The sequence below is a fragment of the Olea europaea genome, unplaced genomic scaffold (genome assembly GCF_002742605.1).
Source record: "Olea europaea var. sylvestris unplaced genomic scaffold, O_europaea_v1 scaffold1326, whole genome shotgun sequence".
Taxonomy (NCBI): Eukaryota; Viridiplantae; Streptophyta; class Magnoliopsida; order Lamiales; family Oleaceae; genus Olea; species Olea europaea.
In genome coordinates this window covers 89,482-102,291 of record NW_019230739.1, presented here as the reverse complement: position 1 = coordinate 102,291, position 12,810 = coordinate 89,482, and the positions used below count along the sequence as shown (strand labels likewise).

The following is a 12,810-nucleotide window of genomic DNA, read 5'->3' as shown; positions in this document are numbered from 1 at the left end:
AATTATCATTCTTGTATAATTGGCAGTGACACATAAGGCAGGCACGCAGGGTCTAAGCATCCCATTTTTATCAATCAAGCTTCAAAGCTACCATTTTTTCCCCACTTTAAAATTTTCGAGGTTAAATAAAATAATTAAATAAAAAAGGAAAAACTAAGTTACATAATTTTATTTATTTAATGGTTTTAAAATAATATTTAAAACGTGAAAACACTTTATTAAACCTAGACTCACTGCTTATTTGAGGTGATGTTCGAGTGGGTTAGACGGGCAAAACACACATTATTATCATGGGGGCATGCCTGTTCTGTGCATGGGCCAATGACAAAGAGTGTTCATATTCCACAATGAAAATGACAGTGTGTTCATATTCCACAATGAAAATAACCAACTTTTAGAGATTCAATTTCATTAATCAGATTGTATTTATTTAATTTTTATTTTTTCAAAACTCAGGTACAATAACCCACTATACAACGCGCGTACTACACTCCAAGCACATTCTACATCACACTCCCACTTTTTAGCTTCATTCATGTGAATTGTATTTTGGGGGAAAATGGGGAGTTTATTGACACAATATGAAATATATAATTGTACAAACAAAAACAAAATTAAAAGTAAAGAAAGAAATTGGTAGAGGAACATAGCATTTTATTGACAACCAATATGAGAGAATAATACAATTTCAGCAATAATGCTTCCCCTAAATTAAAGGAAGAGCCATATATTTATAGGAGCATACCAAACCTTAAAAATACCATAAAGATGGAATAATATAAAAAAGATATTGGGGGATAAAGGAAATAATATTTTTTCAATAAAATCACATGAAATAAAGTAAACCATATTTTCCAATAAAATCACGTGAAAATAAGGAAATAATTTTTTTTCTCAAAAAATCCAACATAATTTGGATCACAAAATCTAACAATATCCATCTTAGCCCAAATTCTGGTGCAACGAATAAAGCTCTATAATTTCTCCACCTGGAAAAATAAGTTAGATTGCAACGAAATAAATTGATCTCTTCATTTAAAACCAAAACCCTTCACCTTACTACGCTCTACCTCTTCCACAGTATCCATAAATGATACTTGAATCCAATCCCGAGTTCCCAAAATTCCACAAGGAATTTAAAATTTACCAAATTGGGTTGAAGCACACCCTGTAGCAAAATCCACACTGAGTGCTTTGATTGACAGCCCCTTGCTAGACTTGACACCTTTAAACTCCTGAAAAGCATGAACACCAACATCTGCAACATTGTATCTATTCTCTATGAGTCCTTCCCTAACAAATGAACACGATGGAACTGCGAATGATGGTGGCAAAACGGACTTACCCATATCACCCAAACTCTCCCGAGTAGTGTTCTTCAATAACTCAGAGCCAAACCCTGAAGGTATCGTGCCAAACTGTATATCCATTATGATATTGAACCTATCCAGGTGTTTCTTCACTGATTTTGAATGCCCTTGCAAGATGTATGACTGAGACTTCTTCTGTCCCTCCAGTACAACTCAGATACCCTTTCATACCTTCAAGACTCTACTTCTACTAGAAAATTTGTACCCATTCGAATCCAAAATACTTAGCGAGATGAGATTCTTCCTCAAGTCTAGAACATGTCGAACTTGCCAAGTGTTCTTACTGTCACATCTAACAACCTCAATCTGACCTTCCCAATTCCAGCTACCCTACATGATTTGTTGTTTCCTATGACAACAACACCTTACTTCACCGTTTCATATGTTTCAAAGCAGGCCCTATTGGGACACATATGGAATGAACACATTGAATCCAAAATCCACTATTCATTGGTCTTGGATTCCATGTCAGATACAGCCAACATCATATCTCCACCATCCAAAAATTATCAGCAATGTTTATCTTGTTCGAATGACCTAATTCTGATTGTCTCCAACAATTTGCAGTTGAATTACCTTTACCTTGCAACTTGTCGCAATCATTTTTGATGTGTCCTTCCTCTTGCAATAAAAGCATACCTGATTGCTGAAGTTCACCCTTGACTTACCCTTTCGTCCAGCTCCAAAGAGATGCTTCATCTTCACATTTTGAGAATAAAGCGTCATAAATGTCATCAACAGTGAGTGTATCACAACTATACAGAATCATGTCCCTGAACGACAAATACGAAGCGGGCAGTGAGCACAACAGGATCAAGGCCAAGTCATCTTCTTCATACTTTACCCACCGTTTCTAGATCAGTGACGATTTTCTTGAATACAGTAAGATGGTCCTCTAAAGAACCTCCTTCTCCCATGCGAGGAGAATATAGCCTCTGCTTGAGATGCAACTTGCTTGCCAAACTCTTTTTTCATGCATAGTTGCTCCAGTTTCAACCATAATGTAGTAGCTGTCTTCTCCTTTAGTATATCCTGAAGAATGTTGTTAAAAGATGAAGATGTATTTGCGAAAGAGCCTTCTGATCCCTATGTTACTTCTCCTCTGCTGTCAAAGTTGTGGGAATCTTATCAAACCCCAATAACACATCATCCAAGTCCATCTGTGCCAACACTGCTCTCATCTTTACTTTCCACAACTAAGATCTTGTATTGCGATCCAAAAGTGAAATTTCATACTTCGTGGTTGCCATCGATAACAGAAACCTCGAACCAAATTTGCAACCGATAGCTTTGATACCACCTTTTGGAGAAAATCGATGAGGTTATTGATACAATATGGAGTATATGATTGCACAAACAAGAATAAGATTAAAAGTAATGAAAGAAATTGGCAGAGGAACAAAATGTTTTATTGACAACCAATAGGGGAGAATAATACAATTTCAGCAATAATGGTTCCCCTAAACTGAATAGAAGAGCCACATATTTATATAAACATACAAAACCATAAAAATATCATAAGGATGGAAATAATATAAAAAATAATATGGAATAAAGGAAATAATATTTTTTTTAATAAAATCACGTGAAATAAATGAATCAATATTATCCAATAAAATTCGTGAAAATAAGGAAATAATATTTTTCAAAAAATCCAACCTAATTTGGATCACAAAATCTAACATCATAGTCAATAGAGAGAGAAAATGATGCAAATGGCAACTTAGAGAGAGAGAGAGAGACCATTATCCTCACTACACGATCATCCATTCACTCCCAGATTCTTCTCATTCGACAACATCGCCAATTCAATATGTAATGGTAGTCGCAAGAGCAACACTTTTCCATGTTTGTTTGTATAAGATAATAAATCAGGGGCTTACTCCAGCCCCTAATTTTACAGAAAGTTGGAAACTCCATTTTCCTTCTTTTACCTTGTGTGAAAAGTAAATGAGTCAAAGGAATTTGATATGATCTTCAAGATAGGTGCTGTAGGTTCACAAAAAATATAATTTCATATCTAGATTTTGATGTGGAAGCGAGGAACAAAATAGTGTTAATAGTGGGTCTGTTGCTGCTATAGACAGTAGAAATGTTGTTCTATACTCGGATGAAATAGCCAGACAAGTTATTGAAGAGGCAAATGACCATGCCTTGCCAAATAGATTGAGTAGTGAGGTTGAGAATTCAATTTTGCTTGAGGCTCCTAATTGGCAACTGCAAGAACAAGGCAAATTTGGAGATTTTGCATCAAAATATTCGAGACAAGGTATAGCTTGCTATTTTGAGTTGTGATGGTGATGAGTTACGGTGCTGGTTTATAGTGTATGTGAATTTATTTTGTGGTGACCTTTTGTAACCAAGTCTTTTTTAATTGTAACTAGGTGTGACCAAGCCTTGTTTTAATTATGATCATCTGTGACTATATGTGTTGTGGTGTTGGTCTATGGTGTGTGTGAATAAATTTGTGGTGCACCTATGTGACCAAACTTGTGTTAATTGTGACTGGTTATGACCAATTCTATGTTAATTGTGATCAGCTGTGATGTGATCACATATTGTCACTCTTAAGATTGGCCTGGTCACGAATAGTATCATAAAGATGAACTTGGTCACAATTAGTTATAGATAACACAATTCAGTAACTTGATTACATAAAGTCAAAAATTAGACAGATTTGATCACAGACGATCACGTTAAAGGCAAATTTGGTCACGATAGTTACAAATAATACAAGTATAGTCACAAACAATAAATATTGTCATATATAACACGGTTTAGGCTTGTCAATGAGCCAAGCTGAGCCTGCCCGGCCAAGAAATCTAAGCTCGGTCTGAGCTTTTGGTTTGAGCCTAGCCAGCTCAAAATTTTTTTTTTTTTTGAACTTCGTTATAATTCTAACATTTTTCAAAAAAATAAATTAATTAAATTTGTACAATTTTTACGAATTATAAATTAAATATAAGTTACATTTTTGGGGCTTGGGATTGGCTATAATCAACGTAGGTAGAGTTAAAAATTGTACGCGAATAAAATATTTCATGTACAATTTTTCTTGAGACAAATAAATTTAAAAATTATGTATCTTTTTAAAATTAATCAATTTAAAAGCTTACAGTATTTTTATGCTTAGATATGCTATAACTCTTTAGCCATTATATTGTCAACTTATTCTTGAATACGTGATTCAGCAAATTCCCAGTCCTTTAAGTCTATTAAAGTCTCAAATATATTCTCTTTAAGTTTTGCTCCTTCGTCTAAATCGCAAATACGATCTAAGTAATAAATGCCCAAGTTTCCTTTGGATCCCAACTCCAATGATCATCAAAACTAAATGCAGCATTCGATACCATCGTAGACATCGAATGTGTAGTAGATCACGTGCAATTTTTGACATAATTGAAATATTGCCTTTTGTTACATCTCCACCATGAATCCATGATAGAAGACTAAATTCCTATAATTTTTTTTTTTTGTAACACATTATGAACATCCACGCATATTTACGTAGCTAACTCAGAGGGAATTTCAAGATTTGTGCCACTAATGTCTATCGTTTTACAAATTGATGAACTAGAACTAAATGATGGAACAATTGTATTGCTGTCCAAATAATTTCATAAATCATATGAATTTGTTGAAATATTTTTTGAAAAAGAACTTTGGAAAGTAGAATTGCCCTGACCTCGATTTTCTGCGTAATAGTTATATATTTCACATAATGTAGATTCTATATACACATGTAATAATTTCAAATTCATGAAATTTGAAATTCCCTTTATCATAGTTGCCAGTTAAACTAAGTCGATGGTCTATCATCGGAGTTAAAAGAAATAAAAGGGGCAATTCTTCCCAATATTTACTATTTTAACTCCATCAATAAAAATTGGCAAATTCATATATTTATGAAATGTTTGTGAAAATGTAGAAAAAGTGTTGTAAAACAAGTAAAGATGTAAGGTAATAAATACCGCTACATTTCTATGTGGCATCGAAAAAAGGTTTTAAAAATTTATTTACACAAAATACAATAAACCATTCTCAATCTTTCAAATTATGTTCGGGTCTGTATGTACGCCTACCATTATAATATAGTGAAATAATTTTATCATAAATTTCACGTGAATGTATCATAAGATATGTAAAGTTCCATCTATGTGTTACATCAGTGACAAATGATTTTTCTTGTAAGTCACTCTCTGCACACAAAATGTTAAACGCTGCTTTCAAGCTGGTAACAAAGTAATAAAATTTATTGTTTATCTAATTTTGTCTAAAGGCGATTTTATGTGTTCCAAACTATTTTTTACAATCAAATCGATAATGCGGCATACACAACCTTGATAAAAAATATATATTTCTAAATGCAATGTTAAGATCATTAATAAATTTATAGATAACAAGTTTGTTCACACCAACATTATCGAAAGTAAAATTTCAAATCATTTCTTGCATACCATATTCTTGTATAAAATCTTTTAAAATCATATATATATTAGTTGCATTATGAAGATATTCTACATCTCTGAATGCAATAATCCTATTATGTAGGACCCATAGGTAATCAATGTAATTAGCCGTAATATCAACATATCCTTTTTTATTAACACCGGTGCACAAATCAGAGGTAAATGATATAACACTATTAAAAGTTTTAGTTGTTCAATACTAAATTGTTTTCTTTTGTTAAATAATTTCACAATATCTTAACGAAGAGTATTTTTACAATAATGAGTATACCTGGGTTGGAGATAATTCTGCGCGAGTTGGGTAAAGTGTATTGAGTCTATCATTGTAAGCGGCGTCTCTACTGCAGCCACGTACGCAACCATTCTTTCACGAATCTTCCCTGTGAATATACAAAGTTGGAAAGAGTAGAATCAAAACCGTCAAACACTAGTTCGGTTTATTTTGGGACGAGGCCGATTGGTTTTGCTTTGTAACTCTTCAATATGTGCCTGTTCAAATGCATTGTGCTTGAACCAGATTGTCAACTAAGTTCTTTACCACGGTAATTGCAACATGCTTTCCAAATATCAATTCCATTTTGAACACCAACTTTATTACATGTCATATGTTGCCAACAATTTGAGGATTCTTTTTTCGATCTTTTAGTAGTCTTAAGTACTTTTTCATCTTCAATTTCCTTCAAATCAATCGGAACATTTTGAAATGCATCATAGCCTGCTGGAGTACTCAAACTACCCTTAAACTGATTAATCTCATCACTAGTAAAATCCATCGATATTCTATAATTATTATAAAAAAAGATATTGAATATTAGAATAAAGAAATTAGAGATTGAAGTTGAAACTTGAAACTAGAATATTGTAAGTTAAAATTGATTGAAGAAAATTGATTTGAAACTCAGAAATATGACCCATATTTATAACATAAAAGATCAAACCGTTTTAACTACATTTGAAATTCAAATTTGAATTTTTATACACTTATATTGCTGCCTTAGCCGGCAGCTAATCTGTAGCCATTTAAAATTTTTTTTTTTTTTTTTACTACTTTTTTCAGCTTGAGCCAAGCCCAAAATGGGGCTCGACCAAAGCTTCGGCTCGATTTTCCTGAGCCACGGGTCGGGCGGGCTTAAGCTTTTCTCGAGCAGCAAAGCCCAATTTTGCATCCCTAACACAGTTTCACAATTTTGGTCACATACAATGCACCACTACTATCACCACACAATGCCCAAAGCGTTGCCGCCACTACCACCACTACACAGATCAACGCCAGTCCACTCTTATCCATAATCCAATTTCTAATTTAAAAAATTACTACTTGTAAATCACATCATTTTAAGACATTAATATTAAATTTCAGATTCTTTTCAAACACTATAATTATAGTAAATTGATTAAATATATAGGTTCTTTTTCTTTTCTATAATTAATTTATCTGCTGCTGATTCTTGGCATCGTTCCAAACCATTAGTTTTATTTGAAATAATCTTGTCTTTTTTAAACCCACTAGTGATTTTCCTTCAAAATCTTAATTTTCTAATTGAATCTTAAACCCGTACAGAAAGGAGACTACAGATGTCCACCAGATTATTCACATGGTGAGCCCCATGTGGGCGATAAAATAATGCTAGTGTTGTTTGGCCTAATACATGCAGCTCTGTTGATTGTTGAATTCTAACATACGTTATTGCGGCTAATTGCAAAGTTATCATTAATTTTCAATTTTTGAAATTTTGTTGCAGGTGGGTGTGGTGAGGTGGGATATTATTAATTGATATATTATTAATTTGTTGGTGGGGATACTATTAATTGGCTTTGCATAATTAATTTCAATTAATAATATATTTTACACTTGAATTTTGAAATAATTTAATAAATCCGTTAGTTATAAAATGTAATTCTTATATGAAGGAGCCAAGGAAAAATATATTTCATAATGGTGACTTTCTGGAAAATGTGGTTTAAAAAAATAAATTGAGTTTTCCACAAAATTATTTGATTGAAAGATTGTATAATTCAAAAAATAAAAAATAAAAACAAAAAAGAAAGGGAAATAATAAAAATAAAAATAAAAAATTAAATGAAGCAGAATAATTTTGACTTGACAAAGCTCAAACAGAGGCTATATTGTAGAATAAAAAATAAAGATTGTCGAACATTTTGGAATGCAACATTAGGCAAGAACGAACGTTGTATTTGGTCGAGACAATTTCCCTAGATTTCTCGTAGCAAACTGGATGATAAAACTCCCAGTGGAATGAAAAGATACAAATATGAATTAGGCAGATAAGAATAACAATAAATGTGAAAAATGTATGATCAGAGGAACATTACATTTATCTATCTGAATTGTCCCGAAACCCAGTGTTGTACCCTCTTCAAAGTAAAAAACTCTTTCCTAAATCACTCCAAAAATAAATCTTTCAAGGAAATTAACGCCAGCTTCTCAAAAGCCAGTATAGGAGCCCGAAATTGATTCAGGCACCAACAACTTCAGTTTCCTCATCCATTGGCTCCTCAGCAGGCCTGTCCAACTTCACGCCAACATCTTCACTATAATCACCGTGAACCTACATGATCATGAAAAATAGTAATTAATCGACATGATTTAGCATTAACATCTCAATCAGGAGCCACAGTCCAAAATTCAACTCGTTCAAACTAAGCTTAGTCCTCGCTTAAAGGTCTTACCCATGTTATGTGCATTTGAGAATTTAGAGTTAATGAAAGAGCGTGAAAGAAACTTGCCTCCATCAACTTGCCAAGGTCGAATTTGGGAGCTTTCAGGATCTTAACCTTCCGAATATAAACATTTTGCAGAGGGTATATGCTAGAAGTTGCCTTCTCAATCTCCTTCCCAATTGACTCGGGAATGAACTTCTGAACCAAATCCTTGAGATCACAAGATTGTGCCTGGTTAACCATGATCTCCCGCATCTTCCGTCGGATCTAAAAAACCATGACAGCGAAAGATAAATGACAGTGGTAAACAAAAAAGAACAACTACAGAACACCCTCAATAACATTACTACAATAATAGCAAAAAAATTGATCCTCCAAGCTTAACATGCTATGTAGAACCTCAGTTTATATTTCATATAAATATGTATAACATAAACATCGAGTAACTGAACAGTACAATTCACCTGGCGAATCTGACTTGACTGTGCATAACAAGTCCTTTTTTGTTGGTTCACACGCTTCTTAGTGAAACCAATACAGAACATCCTCAAAGTATAGTTGTCAGTAGTCTTAACATCAACATGAGCTTCAATCAGTGATTGCCATTTCCTCACAAGTGACCTCAATTTATCAGTCGTAAAGTTCATGCCCTGCAATTTAAACAAGACACAATGGCCATTAGAAATTCATCTTTAAAATGGCATTTAACACTGAAGAAGCTGAATTAGCTATTCAAGATTTTATCATACCCAGAAGTTCGTTAGAACATTCTTCCCCTGAACATCCTCAGCTCTCAATCGGATCTTTCTGAAGGAGTGGTCTTCATCGCCTTGAAGATCAGCCAAGGATATTTCGAAAACCCGATGCTTAAGTCCTTCCGAAGCAATCTGATTCAGAAAATGTTACTACCAGCTTAAGTGCTTCTATGTAGGATGATAGTCTATGTAACATTTTCCAAGAGATATACATAACATAAGATGTTCGTTCCAACAATTGAAAGGCATCAACGTTCAACCAGCACAAGGATCCAGTTTGATAGTTTAGATATATATAAAGCACAACATAAAGAAGTGTTAGAAAATGTCGAGAAGATAATCCATATAATTCCCTTATTTCTTTTATCAAGCAGTTGAGCATTAAAAAGAATGGTGTATCAATTTCTAGGCTTTATACCTACAAGGTAAAAAACATGGCATTCAGATTTATTAGATTCCTTGCTTAACTTTAACTAAACAAGGAACTCGACTATTGTACCGATAGACCATTATAATTTATTATCTAGTCAAAAAAGCAAAGTCGTGGATATAAAACCTTAATTTCAGCATGACATGGAATGAAAGACACTTACCAAAAATGCGCAAATATTCTCGTAAGTTATCCATGAATATCACATTTAGCAAGTAGTATCTATCTTTTCATTTCAGATGAAAAGGCAGCATAGAAATGGAAGGTCATGGAATACCTAAACCGCACAGCATTATTAATAACCTTAACCATCCTAGAATGTATCTCTGTATCTTTATATAGGAGAGACAGTGACAAATGAACCCCCAGGAAACAAAATACAACACGTTTATTTGAAAAACCACAAACAATCCTAAAAGATCAAATTACTTAAACATCACACGTGTAAATACATTTGTCCTAAATAAACAATTCAGCATTAACAAAACGTATCACCTTATAACTATCACTAAGATGTCAATGGAAATTTTAATACCTTAGTACCCTGGGTACGAGTAACTAGGGTTTTGCCGATGTTTCTGGTATTGAAAACTGAGGGGGCTTTGATATCATACCAGTCCTTTTTTGCGAATGGATCAACTCTATACATACACAAATACACATAAATTAACAAGATCTTTTGGAAAAAAATCCAGTTATTATAAACCAAAAAATAAAAAATACTCACGCTTTCTTTTTCCCTCCCTTCTTTCCCTTCGAAATCCTCTTGTTCTTCCTATTCCACGTCAGATAATTCATCCATATTACCAATTAAAATCAGGAAATCATATTACATACACGATATTTATGTCGATATGTACGTATATACAGAGAGAGAGAGAGTACCCGACGGCCATGGCTGCTGTGGCTGAGCTACTGAGATGTGAATACGATAACGGCTGAGGGAAAAATCAGATGTCTTAAATTGGGGTTAGCAAAAACCCTAGTTTGGTGGTTTATATGCGAGGGATTTTTTTAAATGGTCTATCACTATTCATTCTTACTAAAATGTGCTTGTCATATTTTGCACAAAATATCCTAATTTAGTAAAATAATTCTAAAATTCTTCTATTTCTCTTACTTCGAATTTTAATATATAGTTCCATCATTTGATATAATAAATTAGCATAATTTGTAATATAATTGTCATATAATTCTTTAAAATTATCATATTTCTTAGATGATATATCCATCGTCTCTAGTTGAGAAAAAATATTTTCTATTTTTTCTAATAGTCTTTCTAACAGATTATCTAATCCTTTAATTGTATAGTCTGGCATCATATAGATAATTCCTTACAAACTTTATGATAATAATAACATGATAAATAAGTTTTTGCAAACATGATAAGTAATAATCCCTACGATTCCTTCAAGCTATTAGAAGAATTCTTTTTAAATTTAACAAAGACAATAATTTTACATTACTTTTGATCTCAAATCTGTATTGTTAGAATCGAGTGACCTTCAGGCTTTGAATTTGCAAACTGCTCCCTCAAACGGCCTTTTGCCTTAATGGAAATTTTGCTATTTCAACTTCTTGCCTCACTATATCTTTTTTTAGAATTAAGAATAAGGATCTTAAGCAGAGAAAATTCTCTCTTTGTTAAAGTAAGAAAGAAATTATCTTCTTCAATCTGTCAAGAATCTACGGGATAATAAGTTTAAAAACTCATATTTTCCTGATATCAAAAGATTGAAATTTTATTTCTATAATGATTTATACAAGATTTCTATTGTATACAAAGGGTTTCCAGAAAAATTGGTTTTATAAAAAGTTTAAGGAAAGAGGATGGTTTCTAACTCGAGATGATCCATTTTTTCCCCCAAAAACCTCTATTTATACATGACTTAAACTTGCTATTATTGATCTATTAAATCATTGCATACATCAGAATTTGAAAAGGCTCACATGCCTCTCTATTTTTTTCCTCCTAGGGTTTACATTTTCACATGCGTTTTTTGCCTTTTCATCTAAGGGGCATCTTTTCTTCTATTATAGTCTCTCCATCTTTGGCTCCATATGCAGCTGACTAGATGCTTTAGTAGTGGTAAGTCCCCTTCCATTCATCTTTTATCAATCTTTTTAGTCTTGTCTGCATGTGGGGCACTCCCTTAATCTGCATGATTCTTGGATTATTGTAAGACTTCCATTAATTTGATGAATATCAAATTTCTGGATATATTCTTTCAAAATAGTAGATTTTTCTTTTCCATTGTTCGTAAGGAGTGTCCATCCTTCATATTGACATAAGCATCTGAATTTTTTATCATATAAGTTTTTTGCAATGTTATAAAGAACTTTCATCTCCAAAACTCTTCGGGATTTTATCCATGATTTATTGATTTTAGGCAATGGTTTATTATTTCGGCTAACTTCAATCTGAAAATCTCGGCCAACATATCCAATTGTGATAATATGTTCAGCGGGATAGTATATCCTTCCATCAACCTCAAGACTTATTGAATAAAATTTGATATCAATCGATCTCTCTTGGGCAAATTTTGAAACTTCTGCCTTGAATATATCATCAAAATTTTCAATTTCTTTTAAATCTTTTCCTGAATAGATCAAATCCAGAAATCCATAATCTGCTGCCATTTTGACCATGAAAGGGTCTGCATCTTTGGTAATTATTAATCTGGGATAAACATAATCTCCTGATACAATAAAATATGATTCATTTTCTTCCAATTCATAAACAATTTTGGCAAATGATCTATATTCTTCTTCTTTTGATGATAAAGGGGTATCATCATCTTCATCAGTTTTGATCCGGATAACTCTTGTATGTTCATCACGATTTTTTATAGTCACCTTCCGAGGACTTGTTATGTCTCGTTTGATATTGCTGGATCCACTGCTGCTTTCTGTCTGTGTACCTATTTGTATTTTTGAGATTGTATCTATTGGTATTTCCTATTTGGTATTTAATTACTCGAATTGTGAAGTAATATCATCAATTTTATCATTCAATTCTTTGGTATATTTGGAATGAGAATTAGAGATTTCTACCAGTAATTTGACATTTTATTGGATAGATTCTGTCATTTGCTCTAGTTGCT

At 32.8% G+C, this 12,810-nt stretch overlaps 1 protein-coding gene across 1 annotated transcript; it reads right to left on the bottom strand.

The window, feature by feature from the left end:
* Nucleotides 1-8,092: 8,092 nt before the first annotated feature.
* On the bottom strand, nucleotides 8,093-10,698 carry LOC111375006 (40S ribosomal protein S3a-like). The gene is made up of 7 exons (XM_022997798.1): nucleotides 10,592-10,698; nucleotides 10,434-10,481; nucleotides 10,242-10,347; nucleotides 9,271-9,408; nucleotides 8,986-9,171; nucleotides 8,588-8,788; nucleotides 8,093-8,409 (listed from the first exon to the last, which is right to left on the bottom strand). Exons 1-7 carry the CDS (start codon nucleotides 10,600-10,602, stop codon nucleotides 8,317-8,319), a joined length of 783 nt encoding a protein of 260 aa, XP_022853566.1. The 5' UTR covers nucleotides 10,603-10,698; the 3' UTR covers nucleotides 8,093-8,316.
* Nucleotides 10,699-12,810: the final 2,112 nt, after the last annotated feature.